Genomic DNA, 21,939 nt, shown 5'->3' on the forward strand with positions numbered 1-21,939 from the left:
AATTCCATAGATATGCCACAAGCTAGTATACTCATAATATGCCTTCTTATCAGGCCTCAAAGGCAATTTGTAATATAAAAGGATGAAAAATGATAGCCAACCATGAAATTGCATAGCAAGATTGAGGGTAGACAGAGCAATTGCAACAAGTTCTTGAATCCCATAAACACGTTAAAATGACCATTTCCCATTATATTTGATAGGCCTATCACCAAGTTGCTCTATTTCTTTTCTTCTATCAAAGGGTTTGAAAACAACTTTAAGTGGCAAACATTCAAGCAGTTGATGGGCAATTTCCGTATCTCCTAAATCTTGCAAACACAAGAGTATTTTCCCTCCTCCATAGCTTACAATACCCCTCATCGGCAATACATCAGGTAGAAGAAAAGCAAAAAATTTCTTACCACATAAGAAGTTTCTAATGTCTGCCATTTCATACTTTCCGGTGGGACTGCAGTCGTTGCCTTCCCCATAAGTTGCAATGTTCTCCTTGTGCTTCAATCCGGATTTTCAATAGCTTTTTTGATGACTTCATACCCTCTATCAGTTCTCATGGCCTTGGTGCTATAATTAGTGTGTGCTCCAGCTCCATTCCAGTCGACCTCAATAGGTTTGGGATCAAAGGTAAGTGTTACTCCAGCTATCGCTGTATTCCTCTCTAGAGTATTAGGAGCAACCCAGAGCTCATCTCCTACAGAGATACCAGCAACGGGGCCAACTTGGAATTCCCACTATCCCGGCATCACTTTTCCATTATCGCCACTGATGTTGATGCTAGCATAAAGGCAGGCTTTGTAATGAGAGTCCACAAGGTCATGGCCAAAGGCCCTTATTAGCACCAACGCCACAGTAGTACGAACCCTATGGTCCTAGATAACCATCGCGAGGCCACCCCATTGGCCATCTTTTTACATCCCTAAGAATCGCTTGGGGATGTAAGATGACTTCACTGTCATCCACAGGAGCTTGGCCCTGTGCTAGAACCATCACAGTTCCACTTTGAAAATTTTGTAGGATCACTAATTGGTCCAGGAAGAGCGTTGGCTTTGCTTCTAATGTCCATACTAGACCCACCGATCCATATGAACCATTTGTATCTCAAAGGCACCCTCACCAAACTTATTCCTTCTAATATTTTTGTAAGGAGAAAACAACAGCCTTGACGTTTGTGCCCATTCCCGCTAGAAAAGGATGCCATAACTGGGGAAACTCCTTGAGAAATGCAATCCATATAAGGTGCCATATGGATCCTCTCGGGGTTGTGGTTGGCAAGATAGTCATGGAGGACAAGGACAAGAGACCTTGTGAACAGGATAATGGGCTTTCTGGTTGAGAGAATAGGGACTTGGGTTGAGAGAATCAGGGCTGGTGATATTTAGGGATGGTAGGGACTGTGGTCTGCGATTGTGTTGTAGATGGAGAGCCCGATGAAGGAAGGGTTGATGAGGCGAAAGAAAACGAGGAGCAAACCAGATAAGGAAAAGGGGCCTTTGATTATTTTTTAGAATGGAGGAATAAATTTAGGGTTTCGGAGTTAGGGCTGAAGGTTGCAGAGGGGTTTGCGTTCAAGGAAGATGAGTGATTGTGAGACATGGAGATGTAGGGAATGGAGATATATATTGAGGATCGGATCCACCAGGATCGAACTTCCATCTGGTATCGAGAACTATCTCAATGGATTTTCCTTTTCTGATCATTGTTTGGGCCTTGCTTGGAACGTCTGACGGAAATGAATGAATGAGAATATAATTTCTGGAAAGTGATGGAAACAAAAATCAGAGATGGAAATTTGAGTGTTGGAAAACTAATTTCGGATCTATAAGATAATTTATGGGAAAAGGGATACCGATGAGATAACTCATGGTTCGTTCTTTCTCTTCCTCTTCCTGCAATGCATGAAGCTCTTGTTCTAGATAAGTGAACTCTTCATTGCAGTTGTTTCTAAATTTTTCAAAGTTATTTTTGACATCTCTAAATGTCTGTAAAATAACTTTATAATGTTGTTGTGACTACTCGACCATCTCTCTAATTTTGAGTAATTATGAAATAATTTCATCTATTTCCATGGATTGATGAAGTAGCTTCCAAGAAAAATCTGGCTCTGATACAACTTGTAACACACCTCCAGTTGCTTACAGAGAAGTACATAGAAATTGTCCACTTCGAGGGGAACATCTCCATTGAAGAAAGGAAGAAGATGATAAGAGAAGAGAAAATAAAATTTACATTAACTTTCTGGATACCCCAAATCTAGAGCCCTTAACTCATACATAAGGAAGATGACTCCTACATGGGCTTGGACTAACACAACTAAAAGCATAAAAGACAATAAAACTAGAGAAATATTTGTTGCAGCCGCCTGGTGAAACCGGCGGCCCATTTAATAAAATTTTTTATTTATTTCTCTGTCTCTCCATTTTGTTTCCTCTCTCTCAAAGCCTCTTGCTTCTGCAACTCTCTCCAATTTCCCCTTTCGCTAAGACACAGAACAAGCTCATGGATTGGATTTAAAAGTAATTAGTTTCCATGGATTGGATTTTTAAAAGAAATTAGTTTCCAAGGATTGGATTTTTAGGGCTCATTCCTTCTAGTTGTGATTTTGTATGTGGTATGCGATTAGGTTAAAAAGTTTGAAGGTACTGACTTTAGTTTTGTGTTGCCTTTTTCTTTTCTAGATAGGCAATTCTTTCGCAGCAATGCCAAGGAAATTGGCTTTATTAAGGCATTATTTTTCTAATGAGTTTATTGTCCTACTCTAATTGTTAGGTTTTGATTGTTTTCTAATCTAATCTTATTTTGGGTGGATTCTATTTTTTCTTGCAGTACCGTTAAAGGGTTTTGTCCGTTTGTTTTACAAGAGCAAAGGCTTTGGTTGAAGCATGATATGATTTGTGGTTTTTAAGTTTGAAGAATCTCCTGATTTTCAATTTTAGTTCTATGTAATGTTTAAACTTGAGTTCAATGACGGGAGTATGAATTTTTTTGTTTCAAATGTTTAGAGATCATTTACAAATTATCATTTTCTGTTTGCTGCCATTGTTTTTCGTTCTCGTCTGTTAGATTTTTCTCATGAATAATGAAATACTTCTAATTGAGTATTAAAAAAAAAAAAGAGCTGTTTGAGAGAGTTGAGGTTGCCGGAACACTCTCCAGAACTGTTTGAGAGAGTTGAGATTGCTGGAACACTCTGCAAAGAAGAATGACTGGGTGATGAAGCGCAGAGACGGAGTCCATCTTATAAGAGAGATGCACTAAATCAAGTTTCTAAATTTTTAATTGACAAACGGAAAAACGAAAGTGAGAGAAAGAGGGAGGAAGAAAGTGATAAAGTGGGTCTTAATTGTGTAAGCCGGTTACACAAAAGTTGTATATGTTGGTTGTACTTAACATTTTTGATAAAACTAAAGGCCCAGGCCCATTAACTATCTTGAAATCTAAATATATGCTGAATTTGAAATTATAAATAAAATTAAACTGACCCAAATCCTATAATCCATGTCCCCCACCATCATCCACAACTGTGTTTTTTTGTTGTTAAAATTACCAATAAATAAATAAATGTTTTTATAAAATCCTTTTCGCTTTCTATCCGTATATCTTAAAAAAATAAAAATAATTACGTTACAATAGAATTTTAAAATATCAATATAATTTTTCTTAAAGACAAAGAAAAGGAAATCAGAGAGTTTTGCCAGTTGAATTGAAGTCACGACTCACGAGTACAACCTCAACGCAGATTAACATCAGATCCAAAGTTGTCGGCAAGGGGAAGTAGAAGGCTTGTCGGTAAGGGGAAGTAGAAGGCGGTCTTTCGTGATCTGACAATATGAGCGAGGAAGACAAAAACAGAGTCGCCCCCGCCGAGCATCATCACGTTCAGCATCAGCAATTTGAGCCTCAGTATGGCACCTTCCAAGGCGTCCCTACCTATCCTCCTCCGCAGCCGCCCGTCATCGGCTTGCCTCCGCCTGTACCTCCGCCCGGTTCCGTCCAACCATCAGCTCCCCCGCCCGGTCCTCCTCAGTACTATGCTCATGCGTATCAAACCGTTCCAGGTACTGCCCTTTCTTTCTTTTTTCTGATGGATTATTGGGCTATTTTGTGTTCAATTCAAGTATTTTGTGAATTGCATTTGATCCGTGTTCGCTCGTGAAAATTATGGAATTGTATGCATAAAAGGGTTATAATTGAAAAGTGAAAAGTGAAAAGTGGAGAATAGCGTTCGTTGAAAGCATTTTTGTCGCGTAGTTCGATTTTCGTGCATTTAAGTTGATGAGATCATCGTTGGTGTTCTCAGAACGCAAACGTTCCAATAAGACTTGCTCTCGACCACTGCCTGTCCTAAACATTTCTGGGTTGGTTCCTTGGTTGAATAATTGTTTGCCCGTGTGTTAAGCAAAAGGTGCCGAGTAAGATACAGTGATTCAAATCCACGTACTGGTTTTTTGTGCTCCCAAGAGTATCTTTGGATTATGCAGGTTGTTTAAGTTAAGATGGCAGAAACGTGGTTTATACTGCAAGTTCGGGGCCAAAGTTTAATTTTAAAGCTGCTACCGTTATTTTTAAGTGTCGGTCTTTGTCTAAAGAAGCGGAAGATACATAAAATATAATCTCAATTGGAAAGTTACTATTTCGGTTGGTTGTTGCTACCTACCAATCAAAAAATGTTTTTGTTTTGTTGCAAAGGTGGTTGCACGGTTGTTTAGTGGGAAAGGTAGTTTCAATAAGCATTGTAATAGAGCGATATCTGCTGCAGACTGGACGCGGAACAAAATTATAATTATTCAGACATTTAGTTAATTAGCATAAACTAGAGATTGAGATTGAGAAAAGATGCAAAACAAAAAGAAAACTGTGACATTAAAGTTTATTGATAAAATTCAAAATTAAGTTCTAAAGCCCACAAGCCAGGCTCAAATAGTTATGAAAATTCGAGATTATGAGAAAATTTTCCCAAAATCTTAATTGTTGCATAAAGATAAAATATGTAATAAGATAAGAATCGTGCCAAAATGTAGACCACTATGCGTAGCATGGTGACCACGGCATGTGTGCCGAAAAGAGCATTCCGAATTGGGGTGTAATGTGTGATTCTAATGCCCGTAGCCAAAGTTATGGCCAAATACCGACACATGAGCAATATTGCCCCAATCTGAGGAATCTTCACCCTTTTTTGCCATATTTGCACATATCTGCCTTCTCGAGGTAGTCTAGCGCTGTCAACGTAGAATTTTTTAAGTCTGCATCATTAAACATGGATCCTCCCGCATCAAAATCCTTGTGTGTTTTGTTGCAATGTCAATTGTTCAAATTCCTGGCCCTATGATGGTCCGCAATTGTGCCACTTTTTTTCCAATTTCTTCTTTTTAGACTTATAAAAAATTCTTCTTTTTGGGATTTTCTAGATTTATTTTCTTTTACTGGTTAAATGTTTCTTTTGTATACTTATTGTGTATTGGGGTACCACTCTCTTTGTTTGAATGATATTTTATCTTACAAAAGACAGATCTTATAATTTGGCAGTCTTGTATACTCTTTGTGTAATAGGGTGTGCTCACTGAGATTGATTTATTTATCAAAAAATCTGGAGGCCATGTTCCCTTTCTAGAAAATCAAAGTCCCAAATTGCTAATAAATGCAAAAATTGAAGCTCACAATCACGTGTTAGAGGAATGCTTCCTGTAGGTATGTCTTAAGGTACAATAGAATTTATGTAAATGGAGATTTTGGGGAGTTTGGAGATCTCCTATGTGCATGAGTTGGTGTCATGTATTGGCTGCTATGAATTTTCTTGTACTTGAGTCTGCCACTTCAAGTTCACTTCAATCCAATATCATTTTTTATTATCCACATGAAATGAAGGCATTGGCCTTGTATCATATCTCTAAGCTGGATTGATGGCTGGCTCTTTGGGTTTAAAACCACCCATTCAAGTCACCTAGCAGATTGGGGTTGTAAGTTAAAAGTGAAGCTAAAGAATAGCAATGACATGTAAAAACTACTAATATGTGAAGTTTTTAAATTAAAATAATATGCTGTTTATAAGTTTGTGATTTTTAATTGAATCGTAACTGTTGAGATGTGCTATCAGCAGCAGAATAACTGAAGAAAACTAACTATAAGTACAATGGGAAACAAACCATATTTCTATGCTATTAAAGTAACTTTAGCCACCCAAACTGGTAAAAATGAGAGGAACTGTGGACTGGTTTTCTGGCTTCTGCAATGTTTCCATTGGATTCTATTGACTGGAACATTTGTGAGTTGGTTGAATCTTTGTTAGATCTTGACAGCAATCATTATACTTGATGTATATCATTCTCAAAAAATCAATGCATTGTATAACAGCTTTATTATGATTTTATTAATGAAAAAATTAAGCTTTTATACAATGCATCAATTTTTATACCATTTTTTGGGTAATTAATTGAACCTCCACCATCATGTTTTATAAATCTTCATTAATGTTCATTGGCCTTTGACTTTTTTTTGTTGTTGTAATCTTTAATTCTGTTCAAGGTTATGCAGTTGCTGAGGGAAGATTAGTGAGAGAGCGTCGCCTTCCTTGCTGTGGTATTGGTTGTGGCTGGTTCCTGTAAGTTTTAATCATTGTTTCTTTGTACTTTGGTCTTATCAGAATGTAGGTTCACAATATTAGGTCAATAGAAATATTCAATAAGAATTCACAATATGAGTTTTTTTTTTTATAAGTTACATACATGAAGTTTCCTATTGCTGATTTGTGGGTTCCGTTGTCAGTTCTTCACATATAGATGATTTTTCCTGGGAATTTTGGTTAAGAACTAGTAGAAGTGAATCAAGAAATTTTCGATTTCAGAATATTTCACTATATTGCTCAGAAGCCACCAAAAGTAGGCATGCATTTTGGAAAATCTGATTACTTCTGAATATTTATTTAGCAATATGGTTTCTGTAATGCAAAATTTGTGAAGACCTAACCTTATCTGGTAAACATTTCGAGCCACTCAGTTTTACTCTTAATTCTACCTTCCTAGCATGCAGTTGCATGTAGGAGATTAGAATTTGATGCCATTTTATATGTAGACTCGAACAAGAAGGCAGTTAATATGTGATTTAAATCAGAATGAGTGTTTTGTTTTGGATTTCCTATATTCTGCAGTTAGATATTTTAACTTTGTGTGCCAGTGCCTAAGCTGAGTTTATATCAGAGATATATTTTAGGTTGGCTTGTAGGCCACATGTTTTTTCAATTGATTTGTATGAATAACTACGTATTAAAAATATATATAACTGGATTATCTGCTTCCTAGTTTGACTTTGGCTTGTTACATAGGAAATATTATTGTTTAACTTTGGAACTCCATAAGCTCAGCTTTGGTGCAGAGAGTTGGGTATATATGGTTTTGTCATTTAGAAATTTGCATATCCCCACGTAAAGGTGTTTTTTATATGGACATATTATCTAACATGTCATTTGTTATTGTTTAAATGTGTCCTTTGATGGCCATTTTTCCGCAATATGTATCACTTCTCAATAATTATTTATATATATATATATATTCCCATAAATTAGTAAATTGAGAAAAAAAAAGGCATTAACCTAGACCATTTCCCTTAGCTTCCCATTTGATGCATGTTATTGCGTCTGTTGCGTTCTTTTTTTCTTTTTTCTTTTTTATCAATAAACTTGAATATATCCATAATATTGGAATTAAGGATTTTGGTTACCTATAAAAAAAAATCAGAATTAAGGATTTAACTGAGGTAATGAGAAGGCATTAGGTATAAATAAGGTAACTATTTGAGAATGATGAAGTGGAGCTCTTTAAGTATGATCACTTTCCTCATTGTTGCCTTGAAAGTTCCCTTTGGCCTTTAACAGAGCATTTAAGATCCTATAGCCTGTGTGTTGGGCATAGTGCTGCATTTTTTAAGCAAGTTTTTTCCTTTCTTTCTTTTTAAAAAAAAATCATTTGGGTACAAAAAATTTAATTATATTCTCTGCCCACCCTGTTGGTGAGTCAAATGTTGACATGGCTTGCTTTCAGCTAAATGGTACTCTTAGTTCAAGAAAAGGGTTACTCGCCTTTTTGATATTTGTACATAAATTTACAATACTAGGTTTAGAATCTACTATATTAGACTTGCCATTTTATATATGTGCATAAATCTATCATTCTTCTAATGCTATTAGAAATTTAGAATGATGGGAACTATTAACAGTTTACCGATCAATAAATTTTGTTTACCAATAAAAAATAACACAGTTTTAATCAGATATTTATCATATCTTAGCTTTATATATCCATCTTTTGATTTTAATACAATTTATGAGTTTTTAATGCTGAGAATCATCTTCTCTTTCGAAGGTTTATTATTGGTTTCTTCCTTGCTGCCATCCCCTGGTATGTTGGCGCGCTTGTTTTACTTTGTTCCAGGTTTGATTACCGTGAGAGACCTGGATATATTGCTTGCGCAGTTGCTGTGAGTAACACTTCTCTCTATCTCATTATTCTTGTTTTCTTTCTTTCTTTCTTCTTCTTCTGTAGTTTTTTTTTATCTTTTGAACTACAGGCTATGCTCTACTTATTAGTTTTTGTTGAAAATGCTAAATATCAATGGATTATCTCCCTAAACTATGATGTCGATCTGGTTAATTCAGACCTAAGAAATCATATTCCAATTTGAAAAGCGGAATCTTATTTTAGCTGAAAGTCAAATCTTTATTTAAGTCTGATCAAGATGTGTTCTATTCTATCTAATCTGTCAACAGCTCTAGGGGACATATTGGGCTGATCAGGCCAGGTTTTGATTCTGTCTGAGTTGATGAATTGGCCATACATACAAGGCTTTTAACGAGACCAATGGTCCTATGGACTCTGTAACTGATACGCTGATAATACTGCAGATCTTACTCTTGTTGAAACACTGTAGTATGACTCAATTCATCAGGGAATCCCTGAATCTAGATCTTGAATAATTGAGAGAGAAGTTGGTGGCGCGGGGAGCATAGGTAGTTTCAATTTGTAGGTAGGATTGTTTTTCCCTTGTAACTTCTGGTGAGATTCCATGTGGTGTCATAATAATTTAAAGTGATCAAAAGTAATTATTTAGAAGAACTTAGTGTGTTTTATGCAATATACCCCTTTTAGTTAAATAAGATATCAGAAATGTGAGAATGGAGATTATCCTTATGTTTTGGCTTGTCTTCTTGAGGGAGGGCTAGGCTCCCTTGATATTCGGGTATCTCAGTCTTTAAACCCAGTTCCCATGTTCCCGAATCTACTACTTGAACGGCTCTTATTCCCCTTCCCCCTTGGTGGATATCTAGCAAAATTATTTTCCACTCCATCATTTGTGACCTCCTCATCAACATTACGCCGATTATGGGGTGGTTGCTAAGATGCTTAAAAGAAAAATTTTATATCCAATGCTTGTGTGCGAATCAATAGAGTAAAATCAAAGTTCTTATTTTCTACACGATAAATCGGTCTTACGCGTCCCTGTATCAGTTGGTATCAGGGTCACACTTTCCCACATCGGCTGTTATTAGAGTCATGGTCCCTACATCATCACCACTCTTATGATACTGTTCCATGTGCAGGCTGTTCTTGCTACCCTTGCTATTATTCTTGGTGTGACAAAAGGAACTCATGACTGGTGATATTGGGGAATGATGAAGAGCTGTATAGGTAGCAAAGTGGATGTATGCACTTGATGCTATTTCTGGAATTTTACTTTCTGTATTAATATGGTTAAAAAAATGTAGTATGAAACTTGTGAAAATAATTATATAAAAAAAGTTGTGGAGCTTGATGGTTAGCGAATGAGCACAGAGGTATGAATGGCTCACTGCACTAAATTTTTACTAAAGATCAATGCCAAATTTGGGTCAAATACAGACATGAACCTCTGAAGATGTATCTGTTTTATTTCTATGTATGTTTTCCATTATTATACCACAATGAATTAATGTTCTTGCTAGAAGCACTCGACAATATTATGTATATTTTTATATAATGTTATTTTTTGAAAATAAAAAAATTCCAAAACATCCCAAATCAACTTTGACTTTTATGGTTATAACCCAAGCCCTTAAAACTTTTCCTGATGTCTGTGGTAAGAGTTTCTTAAAATGGATTTTCTTTTGGATTTGAAGTATATAGAGTATTACCTAATTTCATTCACACATAATAAAAGAAATCTATATCCATAGAAAGGAGAACTTGGGCACAAAAATAAAGAAAATTGTAGGTAGAGTTGCTATAATTATTAGAGAAATGCTAATATGTCTCTTCATTTGTCCTCTCATTTTAACTGTATATATATTTTTTTATTTTTTTTATTTTTTTTAATGGTCAAAGAATTGATTATTAGTGTATTGATATTTTTTTTTATTTTTTAAATATATTTTAAAAAAATTGAAATAAAAAGCAAAAAAAACAAACAAACAAACAAAGTGCAAATCGCACCAGGCAGCACACAGAGTGGGCATGCCCAGGCAGCAGAGTAGCCACTCTAATTATTAAGATGGTTACTCTGTGAACTTTGTGCTTTGTCCGTATGTCTTTGCTTTTATCCCCAAGTGTTTCACATCTCTAAATTTGAAATATCAAGTATAAGGAAACAAGTAAAGGTATAAAGGTATTGCTCAGCATCATTGGTGACTTCAAAGTTTCCTTGCACAGTTTTAGAACTGTGATTTTCTTATTAGGCCATTTTGCTATGGTGCTGAAATTTTGAATAAACAATATAACAAGCTGTAGTTAAAGCTTGATACCTATAAAGAATATACAACCAATCAAGAACAGCTGGTTTATGTGAAGCAGTGACTACTGAGGTGCAGAAGTGCTCGCTGTAATGAATGGCAAAGGGTTGAATTCAAAACCATTCCTTTAGGGCCGAGGAACTATAATCATCAATGGCTGTTCTATCCACTTGGTTCATATTTCTAAGTCCAATTAGTCAATCCGTTCAAGGTTGAACATCACCATATCCTCGAGAGCTAGTCGAAAGGCACCTTGAGGGAGACATTGTAGATTTTGGATTGCTAGATCAGCCTTCTCTTTCGCTAATTCTTGTGCTCTCTCAATGCCCCCACTACTTTTAACCAAGCCAATGGCTTCATCAAGAGAATTGGGCTCACTGAATTCAGATTCAATTATATCCCTCAGTTTTGGCTCTTTCTCCAAAGCAAAAATAACAGGTGCAGTGAGGTTTCCTTTCACAAGGTCACTGCCGGCTGGCTTCCCCAGCTGCTCTGCTGACTGCGTAAAATCCAATATGTCATCGATGACTTGGAAGGAAAGACCAAGATTCTTACCATATTCATACATTTTCTGGCTAACACCGCTGTCAACACCACTAAAAATAGCTGCTCCTTTGGTACTAGCAGCTATTAAGGAAGCTGTTTTGTAGTAGCTCTTGATCAAATACTCCTCAAGTTCAACATCACAATCAAACAAGCTAGATGCCTGCTTTATTTCACCACTTGCAAAGTCTTTAATAACCTGCCATTTCAGTAGTAAAACAACATATAAACTAGAGGTTGCAAGTATCTTATCCATGGCTTCATTCTTACTGCAAACTGAAATGGTATTTACAGAACGTGCTATGATTGTATGCTTCAAAGGTCAATTGTAAAGACTACTGGTATATAAAAATTGATGGAATTACCTGGCTGATGAGCTTAATGACTTCAAGGTTTTCAAGATTTGCAAGATACCATGATGACTGTGCAAACATGAAGTCCCCAGCCAGCACCGCCACTCTTGTACCATAGAGTTGGTGAACAGTTTCCTTTCCTGCAAATAATCAATTTTCATATCGATAGGTGAAAAAGAGAAGGAAACAAGAAAGGGAGGGGGAGGGGTAGCAGGAACACGGAAAAGAAAAATTTGCCACAAACAGATGTCTGGCAGCTCAGATGTGGTGAAGCATCTTAGCAGCCTTTAGAGTTTGTAGCACATTGAAATGTGTCTATTTGTCAAATGTGGTAGAATCATTTAACATGTTATGATTTGAACTCATTTATTTTTCCATCTTACAGTCTCAATTTTAACTAGCTGCCTCATCAAGAAGGAATGAACATGTGCAATGACCGGTTACTGCCACCAGAAAGAGTGCACCTAGATTTAAGTTGAAAGCATTTTAAAGATATGATTTTTTTAAGTAGGCCATTTGCTATTTGCTATAAGGGCTGCTAGTACGCTGCCCACAGGCCATGCCTTTTTTTTTGCTATCGCTCCTATGTAATGGTAGGCCAGTTAGTTATGAACTCAGCTGCGCTCTCCAAGTGTGTTGTTTCCCTCCTTCCTGTTTTGTAATTATAATGACACGATTTACAAGGATGAGAGGATGAGTAGAGATGTGATGGCGTGGGAGTTTGAGCTGGAGAATAGCGCCCTCAGCACAGCTCCATTTATAGCACTAACTTGAGACTTCCTACTGAAGACAAAAGGCTTTAGGGAGTAGCAGTGTAGCACATTGCAAGTTCATAAAGCACATTACCCAAAGAGAAAGGGAGACAAACAGAGAGGGAATACGTAGAGACCAATGTAGGGATCTGAAGAGTTTTTTTTTTTTTTTTTTTGGGGGGGGGGGAATCAACTCTGCTTTGCTTGGTTGAGGCGTGGGTGTCTGTTAAGGCTGATACATATCCCTTGTAACACGAAATTTTTTCCTCATATGTCTCTTGTCATATCTTTAATAAGCATGCAAAATGCACAAGGAGAAGCAGGACCAAATGTCTATGGTATATTTTTTTTGGAAAGTACCAAATGTCTATAGCAATTCAAAAAGGGAGCAACACTATAGTTGACTGGAAAAAACCTGTAACAGTTTCTGGGAAAATCCTAGTCACAATAGCAGTCATCCGATACAGATGGTCTTCCAATTTCATGGCATGCTATTGACTTCAATGGGGCTAGTTTTCAATATTTTCCAGTATCCATTTCTAGTTCCCAGCTTGTAACTAAGTGTTTCCTTTGAATAATTCCTCTGAACTTGGGCTATGCCTATTTACCTCACTCAATAAAATTTTATTTTACCTATCAAAACAAGTTTCATGATATGTAGTTGAAGGTGCCATCAAGATGTTACTGAATTATAAATTTTATGGACAGATGAACGGTCAAGAGATGCGGTATGTCCTAAAGCACTTGATCCTATAAATGCAAGAATGTAGTTTTCAGGACTATTTCTACATTATCATTCCTTGAACTATAAAATTCATGGATTTATATCTCAAATTGTGAAGATCTGATGGAAAATATACTGCTTTCCACAATTCTTGTCAAATTATTAGATTAAAAGTCTACTCAATTCAACAAGCCTCTCTCCAAAGTACTTGAGGTCAGCTACATCTCCTTTCTTGCCCTTATAGGACTCAAAGTTCATAAGGTGTAGCTATATGCTTTAGACCACTTAGAGAACCCAACTTGCTTTGGGCCTGGCATAGTATAAAAGATAAAACTACGACTACAAGAAGCACTGCTAGCCTTATTTTTTGCATGTTCATCATTCAGTGAGTTATGGAAGGGTGAGAAGATCTTCCCATTATTACGCAACATCTGTTCTTCAGACTCGTTTAGCCATCATCATCCCAATTATCCCAAAGTAAGCAAAGAAAAATGTAGATACAGAAACCAACAAATATTTTGGTATGACAGACAAAACCAAATCACTATGACGCTCTTTACTTCTTACCGTACCTTTTAGATAAAATATTTGTTGACTGGACAACACCCACCAATACTTGTAAATTTTTTGAAACAAACGTGTTGGAATTTTCAATACGTGTGCTTGACTGCATGCAATACAAATACGTGTTGGAATTTTCAAACTATCCCATATCTGATTGCACAGGTGTTCAGGTAGGTGATAAGCTGGCATCAATATAAATAGGAAGTGACTTTCACGTAAGGCTGCAAAATCCTACCTCTCCGCATGTCACTATCATCCAATACATCATCATGTATTAAGCTTGCAGTGTGGATCATCTCAATGATCTCTGCCAAACGCCGATGCTGCATGGTAAGTTCCCTAGAGTAAAGCAAATTTGTGTTTGTTCAGCATAACTAGAATAGAGTGTTTTGAGAGAGGATATGGGATAATACGCACTTTAAACCAGCCAATTCTGCTGTTGCTCTAGACACTAGGAACACCAAAGCTGGTCTCATCCTCTTCCCACCTGCCCCAAATATCTGCTCTGCTGCAGACATCAGAAGTGGGTTTTCTGCACCAACAATCTACCAGAGAACTTTCCTCAGATACAATACTAAATAATCGATATTTAAATTTTTGCAGATAAACAATTCAGATTACAACAGAGTGTCCTCTCAAAATTAAAGTGGATAAGCTGTTCGTCATACAATAGACAAGACATTTAAGTAATCCTGATATTATCTATATTAACCAGCATTCCTTAAACAACTGACACTCACATGAACGGTACATATATTCTTGTACAGAATAGAAACAAAAGAACGATAACTATGCTAACATTACTCTGATGCATTTGCTGAGTGAACTAATTAACTCATAATATTGTCCTGCCAGATGGAATGTTATCAAAAGCTATAGCTGTTCTGTATAATCAGAACTGCATCATGTCTACCTTGATTGTTTAATGGTTGGGGCTGTGTGAGATAGCGAGTGGGCATGCTCCCTACATTGTTGTCCGAGATTCTAATCTCTAGAATGAACTAGCATAGCACGATAAAATACTTATTCATTGGTTGCGTGTACAAGATTTCTCCTTGTAATATATATAGACATCCATCCCTGCAGGACACTCACATATACACACTCATATACACATGTTGCCTAACCCCAATAAAGTGTATTTTTAGCGAACAAGCTTTCTTGTTCTTAAAAAAAAGAGCTCCATAATTCATCAATGACTATACACATCAATGTTTTGAATACCGTTTTGGTGACCGTTTTGGTCGAGGCATTAAAACGAGATTTTTTTTTTTTTATCAGTAAAAAGTAATTTTCATTAGTATGAATGAAGATAGGCATAACCTATGTACACAGGGAGTATACAATAGAAAACACCTAAATACATTCTTAAAACGAGATATTTCGGTACCGGTACCATTTTGGATACCGTTTCGGAATAGTCTATATATGAATAAATTATATATATAAATATATATAAAAATTATATTCCAAAATAATAGTCTATGACTCTATATATAAATAAATTATATATAAATATATATAGAAATTATAAATAGTCTGGTCTGAATTGGGGGGTCCAAAAATGAGCCTACAGTTTGAAGAAATGAAAAAAAAAAAAAAAAAAAAAGGCCGAAATCCGATATATTGGCCAGTACCGGCCGATACGGCTGAAATTCTGATCGGTATGAAATAATATCATTCTCTGTACCGGCCGGTACGAAACAAAATTCACAACCTTGATACACATGCCATATGCCTTCATTCTTTCCAAAATATTACATCTAAAAGGTGAAAATATGGCATTGAATATTTACAGCCAAATGATTAATTATTAGAGGACCTTGTCAGCTGGTCAATGGTTGATAAGAGAAATACTTGTAAATGCAAAGAGTTTCTTCATAAGAAATACTTGTAGAACCTGAGCCTGCACTCTAGTCTCCTATGCAAGCATTGTGCCTTTTGGTTGTGGGAATACTTCTGAAGTTAAACTTTTGACATTCTGTATGATTTTATTGTAGAACAATGCCTAAAAGACATGTTATACCTGTCTTTCAAAAGCAGCTTTAAAAGGTCTCAAGTTTTTTTATATAAACTAGAAGAGGGATGATCAAAAAGTCACTTCCTCAAAAGATACCCAAAGCCAGACAGTACCTGACTATTGAGAACAACTCTAGAAGGATAAAAAGTTGCACAAACACTACCATGTATAATTTGTTACCTTCACAAACATATTCCTATTTACTACGTCCCGATCAAGGTTTAGGGAGAGTTTTCATGAATGACAGCAAGTATATATGTCAACTGGTGTCTAGCTACTAATCAGTTTGAGAAAAGACTCATGGACTTATGACGGTTTGCAAACTCTTGTGTGACCCAAAGTAGAAACAGTGAGGAATCAGATAGGCATTTAAAAGTCTTCAAAACAGTGTGTAAATGGATGGGATCAGCAAACAAAAATTAATTGTGAAAAATAACTCAATAAGATGCTGAGATTAGATCAGACCCTCAAAAATATAATGACACATTTCCACTTGGTGAAGGGTGGCATCAAATATTGGTAATATCTGGCATACCCCTATACCTATGAGGATTATAACTGTAGGCTCACCATATAAAGGGAAACAAATGACAAGCTGCATCAAATCATGAATGTTGATCTGGCTTTGTGCATATTTGCATAAGTTGTGGATGTCCTAGTTTACGTTGTTTCCCAAGTTATATTTTAATTACTAACTAAGGTATGAAGAAAGCAAGTCAATAACCTTGTTTGAGAAGTGGGGGCAAGGTTTTGAATCGAGGTATAAAGTATCTCCATCTAGATACTATGAGTTTATGATAGAATCAAAAACTCCTATGACAGAATAAAAAAAGTTAACTCTCAAGGTGTTGCAAAACTATAAAGCATGAAGAAAGATGCAAGTTTGCCATGAAAGAGACGGGCAGCACCAAAGAGATAACCACTGGGGCTTCACAGCCGTTGCAGAATGAGTTCCTTAAAATTTCTAGGAAGGGCCCTGCATGAAGGAACTAGTTTTGAAATTTGCCTTTGCGCTATATGTCTTTCCTATCCTGAGGCATTATTTGTTTTTATATCTTCACTGCTAAAGAAAATGGTGGCTTAGCAGGGAATAACAAAACTATGTTTAGATTTGATCTTAACCTTATAAACTGTGAGGACGGCCTAAAATGATCAGAACTATTCATCCTGCATGCTTAATCATGGTTTATAGATTCAGATTTCAGTGTTTTACCTACAGAAGTACAACTTATGAGAAACTATATAATCTTCTGTGTCATAGTAAAATATTAGCATGTACCACTTCATTTCAAACAGTCCCTTTTCTAACAAAACAAATACATTGACACAACAGATCATTTCATAAGATAGAACTAGAAAACCATAGAAGTATCTGACCACCTATCACCGCTGCTATCTCCGCCATGATTAACCGCAACAACCACAGACTAGTCGGGCATCACTGCACAAACACAACACAGTTCTCCAAGGCCACCTCAACATATTATAACCTTCTTCTTACAATCTTATCACTACTTCCCCCTTGCTGCCACCTGTCAAAAACTACCTCCCCCTTGCTGCCCCCACCGCGTCACCATGCGGCAGTTTTATCCCATCATCATCAGGGGTGAAGCTTGGGGGGCAAGCAAATCTCCGCGCCTGGACATGGCGGGGCGTGTAGCAGGAGTGACAGCATTCTTAGGAAAAGTACATTGTAAAATAACACCATAAAAGACTCAAAGTTTTAGCACCATCCAGCTGAGGAATTTCACAGGGAATACTCACAGTCTGGAGATTTTGGTTCAGAGTCCCAAGGTCCTCAGCGACCACTTCAAACAGATTTGTCAGTGAAATGGGGCTTCGAGACCCTTTCTTCAACTCGGACACCGGTGGAGGGCCTTGAGCTACCTCTGTATTGGTGCAACAAAGTAAACCAAAACTATTATTCAAACCCTTAGCATGTGAAACATAAGCAAAGATATTATTGAATCAAACTGAATATCAAAACCAGATACAGACTATGCTTTAGCGAGATACAGTACCATTACGCAGTGTCTCTGGGGTCCTCGTCGAAGAAACTCTACACCGAGCGATGCCCCGCCGTCTACAAACATCTATCCCACCCCCACCCCCATAACCTCTACTACCACTCTTACAACTGGACTTTGCATAATTTCTTACTGAAGACCGATTAAACGTAGCATTCAAATAGCACCCACAAGCAACCACATGAAGCACGGTCCTTGAAGAATCAAGGTTGTGGCATGTCATTGACATCATTCTGAATCCAACCCAGAAACGAAAACCACCAAATCTCACTCTCAAAAATCAAAAGACCAGGCGGAAGAGACTCATCATCCGAAGCAAGAAAACTTGGAGAAGAATCAGTGAGAGATTTGAAATGGGTATTTAGCTCACAAGTCTTCTCTCCTTAGGGAGGGAAGAGAAGTGGGATTTATATTGAGTGGATCCAGACCGCCCACATGGTACTTTGGTTGTTTCTTATCAGTTTGAGGGGGAATACGATCAGTGACATAGGCTCGGACTAATAGACAACAGAGTATTCTTTTATGTGGGAGTAGAGTGACGGACTATTCGTTTTCATGTAGTAGCAGTGGGTGGTCAAATGGGAGCCAAGCGATCGTATCTGAAACCATTGGGGGGTAGAGGAGATGTTCTTGGGTATCAGATTTTGCCACGTGTGATATTTGATTATCTCTTTGATCGTAATAATACTGGATTTTTAGTTAGGAATATTAATAATTTAACTATATAAGTTTTAAATAGATAAAGTGTAGACTTTTTGTAAAAAAGTAAGTCGATAATTTTTTATTTTTTTTTCAAAGTGGAGTCCATATTTTTACAAAAATATGTGCGAGGCTTATTTACTTAGTATTTGTACAAAACATTTCTCTTATTAAATTGGCACACATGATTGATGAACTTTTGGTCATTTTCACACCAAAATATGAAAATAAACTGGAAAACCGAATAGCACAAAAATAGGCACAGCTCATTTCATCGTATACTGACCACGTTAAATTTAGGTCCACTATGAGTGAAACTCAATAGAGAAATGTTATATTCATTGAAAGTCAAAAAGGGATATATATACAAGATTTGAGAAACAAATCTCATATGACTAGACTACAAGAAGGAAACAATAAGCTATACAGAGGAGAATGATTTTAGAGAGAGTGATTTACTGGGAGATAATCTAGGGGAAGCAATTTCCCATAAATGTGTAGTCGTTAACACTCCCCCTCAAGTTGGATTATGAACATCGTGAATACCCAACTTGCGAAGAAGGTAGCTGAATTGTTGACGTCCCAATGGTTTGGTAAAAATGTCTGCAAGTTGATGCATGGTAGAAATATGTGCAGTTTGAATCAATCCTGACTGAATCTTCTCATGGACCAAATGATAATCCAATTCTATGTGTTTTGTACGCTCGTGGAAAGTAGGATTAGCAGCAATATGTAAGGCCGCTTTGTTGTCACAAAACAAAGTTGCTAGTTGTGGATGAGGAACCCGTAAATCAGTAAGAAGATAACAAATCCATGTAAGTTCACAACTGGTTGTGGCCATGTGATGGAAGCCTCACTCGTGCTCAAGTGTTTACGGTCGTGTTGGATGGATGAATCAAGGGCTACCTCGAGGCAACACCAAGATTCGAATGGTTGGAAGATGAAAATTAACTCAGGCTAGCACTCAATTCTCGAAAATTAGGGTGACAAAGCATAAGCTTCACTTTTATTGAAAATAGCATAATAATCAATTACTATGCAAAACCGAAACAAATAGTACTAGGGTTCGGCTAGCCCTTCCCCAATTATTCTCTCTAACAACAACTTCTTTTGAAATTGCAATCCCAAAATAAATCAAATTTCTAAAATTAAGGAAACAATCTCAACAACTCCTAAAATAAAGGAAACAAATTAACTAAATAAAAAATGAATAAACTTCCTAATTTGAAGAAGTACAACTCGATCATCATTCTTCAAATCGTCCAATCCCCTAAAATCAAGGGATTTGCCTCATCTCCTAAATTCAAGGGATATGCCAACAACTCAATCAACCTCTAGGTGGCAAGCGGTTGGTCCTTCGTGGCCTTGCCTTGTGCGCCCAAAGTCTCACCCTCCGAGCCATGCAAGCACCCCAAAGCCACCCTCCTAGCCTCGACACGCCTAGCCCTCCTAGTGGCATTGCAGAATGCCCTTCTTGCATCTCCATCACCATGGCTCGGTACTCGACTTCAGCTAATGAGCGAGACACTGTTGTTTGTTTCTTAGTTTTCCATGAAAGTAGTGAGTCTCCAAGCATGGTACAAAAACGTGTGGTGGAACGTCTTGTCATGGGGCAACTTGCCCAATCTAAATCACAATAAGCTGTAAGAGAAAGAGAGCTTGCAGACGAGTACAATAAGCCTTGACCAGGAGAATTCTTAAGATATCGAAACACCTGCATGGCTACATCTAAATGGGGTTTCCGAGGTGCATGCATAAATTGACTTAAGGTATGAACTGGAAACACGATATCTGGATGAGTGATAGTAAGGTAAATGAGATGCCTTACTAAACGACGATAAGTGGATGGATCTTGGAGAAGTTGACCTTCCTCATTGGATAATTTCAATTGTTGCTCCATAGGAAAATCTGTAGGTCGAGCAACAAGTGATCCTGTATCAAATAAAATATCTACAACATACTTTCTATGCGAAATACAAATTCCTTGTTTAGAACGTGCCACTTCAATTCCAAAAAAATACTTAAGTTGTCCAAGGTCCTTAATGTGAAAACGATCATGTAGAAGAACTCTTAAAATGGGTGATAGTTGAAGAATCATTTCCTGCAATAATTATATCATCCACATAGATAATGATGGTAGTGAAAGAATAGCCTCCTTAACAAGTGAATAAGGAATAATCAGCCTTGGAATGTGAGAAATTTGCATCTTGAAGAGCAGAGGAAGTTTGGCAAACCAATTTCTTGAAGTCTGTTTAAGCCCATATAAGGACTTATTCAAGCAACAAACATAATTCTCCCCTATTTTTCAAGAACAGGTGGAAGAACCATATAAACTTCTTCATCTAAATCGCCATGGAGAAAAGCATTATTGACGTCTAATTGATGAAGAGACCAATTATGAACAACTGCAATAGCTAAAAGACAGTGCACAATAGTTAATTTAGCTACCAAAGCAAAAGTTTCATGATAGTCTAACCCGGCATTTTGAGTGTTTAGCAATGAGACGAGCTTTGTAACTTTCAACAAAGCCATCAGACTTTTACTTAATCTTGTAGACCCAACGACAACCAAGGTCCATGTCCCATTAGTTTCCAATGTAGCAAGTTTAGCATCCATGGCCTTACCCAATGAGGGTTCTGCATAGCTTGAGCAAACGTTGCATGTTCTTGTTGTGCAAAAATAGCAGCAATAGAGGAACGGTGAGTAGGACTCAAATGGTCATAAGAAAGAAAATTGTACAAGGGGAAACATGTACCTTTAGGAGAGACTTGCAAGGAATCCAGGGATTGAGTGAAAGAAGAGATTGGCGGCATCAGACAGTGGTAGTCTTGAAAATGAATGGGGTGTTGACGTTGTTGTGTGGATCGTCAAATGATTGGAGAAGGATGTATATTGTTTGCAAAATCATTATGTCCCAGTAAATCACTCTATCCAAAATCATTCTCCTATGTTATGGAAAGTTTGTATAAAATTTCTTTATATAGCTTATTATTTCCTTCTTGTAGTCTGATCATACATGATTTTTTTTTATCAAATCTTGTATATATATCCCTCTTTGGCTATCAATGAATATATGAGAAATACACATTTTGACATGGTATCAGAGAAATTATGATCCTGTTATTCTTGTTTTTTTTTTTTTCTCACATTGATTTGCTCTCATTCTTCCTATTTCCCATGGTAAATCCACCTCATAACCCCTTTGTGTCGGTCGAAAATTCTTCTACGACTGACCATACCATCTTCATAGTTCAAATAATCCACGAATCATTTTAGTGTCCTGTTCATTAACTGGGGACAATTATTCTACTTGGAGTCGAGCCATGTGAATTAAGTGAAAAATAAATAAATAAATTGGATTTTATAGACCTAACAATTCCTAGACCAGACCCAACCAAATACCCAGATGAATTTGCAATACCCAGATGCATTTGCATTGTGGCAATGATGCAATGACATGGTTCTCTCTTGGATTGTCAATTCAATCGATGTCGATCTTGCCACTAG

General features: G+C 36.9%; 2 protein-coding genes across 3 annotated transcripts; one reads left to right on the forward strand and one right to left on the reverse strand.

Moving 5' to 3' along the window:
• The first annotated feature begins 3,652 nt into the window (after positions 1–3,652).
• On the forward strand, positions 3,653–9,966 carry LOC108994346 (60S ribosomal protein L18a-like protein). 2 transcript variants are annotated; one of them, XM_018969498.2, is made up of 4 exons: positions 3,653–4,055; positions 6,529–6,595; positions 8,352–8,466; positions 9,587–9,966. In XM_018969498.2, the coding sequence occupies exons 1-4, from the start codon at positions 3,827–3,829 to the stop codon at positions 9,644–9,646; spliced, it is 471 nt and encodes a 156-aa protein (XP_018825043.2). In that variant the 5' UTR covers positions 3,653–3,826; the 3' UTR covers positions 9,647–9,966. The 2 variants fall into 2 exon arrangements, with proteins under 2 accessions (XP_018825043.2, XP_018825042.2); XM_018969497.2 differs by having other exon boundaries at positions 3,655–4,055; positions 6,520–6,595; positions 9,587–9,947.
• Positions 9,967–10,615: 649 nt separating this feature from the next.
• On the reverse strand, positions 10,616–18,223 carry LOC108994345 (solanesyl diphosphate synthase 1, chloroplastic-like). Its single transcript, XM_018969496.2, has 6 exons — positions 17,728–18,223; positions 17,471–17,595; positions 14,104–14,231; positions 13,922–14,025; positions 11,659–11,786; positions 10,616–11,492 (listed from the first exon to the last, which is right to left on the reverse strand). The coding sequence occupies exons 1-6, from the start codon at positions 17,963–17,965 to the stop codon at positions 10,944–10,946; spliced, it is 1,272 nt and encodes a 423-aa protein (XP_018825041.1). The 5' UTR covers positions 17,966–18,223; the 3' UTR covers positions 10,616–10,943.
• Positions 18,224–21,939: the final 3,716 nt, after the last annotated feature.

The sequence above is a fragment of the Juglans regia genome, chromosome 9 (assembly GCF_001411555.2).
Source record: "Juglans regia cultivar Chandler chromosome 9, Walnut 2.0, whole genome shotgun sequence".
In the NCBI taxonomy this organism is placed as follows: domain Eukaryota; kingdom Viridiplantae; phylum Streptophyta; class Magnoliopsida; order Fagales; family Juglandaceae; genus Juglans; species Juglans regia.

Bases quoted from the DNA above. Each gene is read 5' to 3' on its own strand.
- LOC108994346 (XM_018969497.2), top strand. From the start codon at position 3,827: ATGAGCGAGGAAGACAAAAACAGAGTCGCCCCCGCCGAGCATCATCAC. The intron at 4,056-6,519 runs GTACTGCCCTTT...ATTCTGTTCAAG, and splicing joins TGCGTATCAAACCGTTCCAG to GTTATGCAGTTGCTGAGGGA. The intron at 8,467-9,586 runs GTGAGTAACACT...TTCCATGTGCAG, and splicing joins ATATTGCTTGCGCAGTTGCT to GCTGTTCTTGCTACCCTTGC.
- LOC108994345 (XM_018969496.2), bottom strand. From the start codon at position 17,965: ATGATGTCAATGACATGCCACAACCTTGATTCTTCAAGGACCGTGCTT. The intron at 14,232-17,470 runs GTGAGTATTCCC...GTTCTCTGGTAG, and splicing joins TGAACCAAAATCTCCAGACT to ATTGTTGGTGCAGAAAACCC. The intron at 11,787-13,921 runs GTAGGATTTTGC...GATTATTTGCAG, and splicing joins TGATAGTGACATGCGGAGAG to GAAAGGAAACTGTTCACCAA.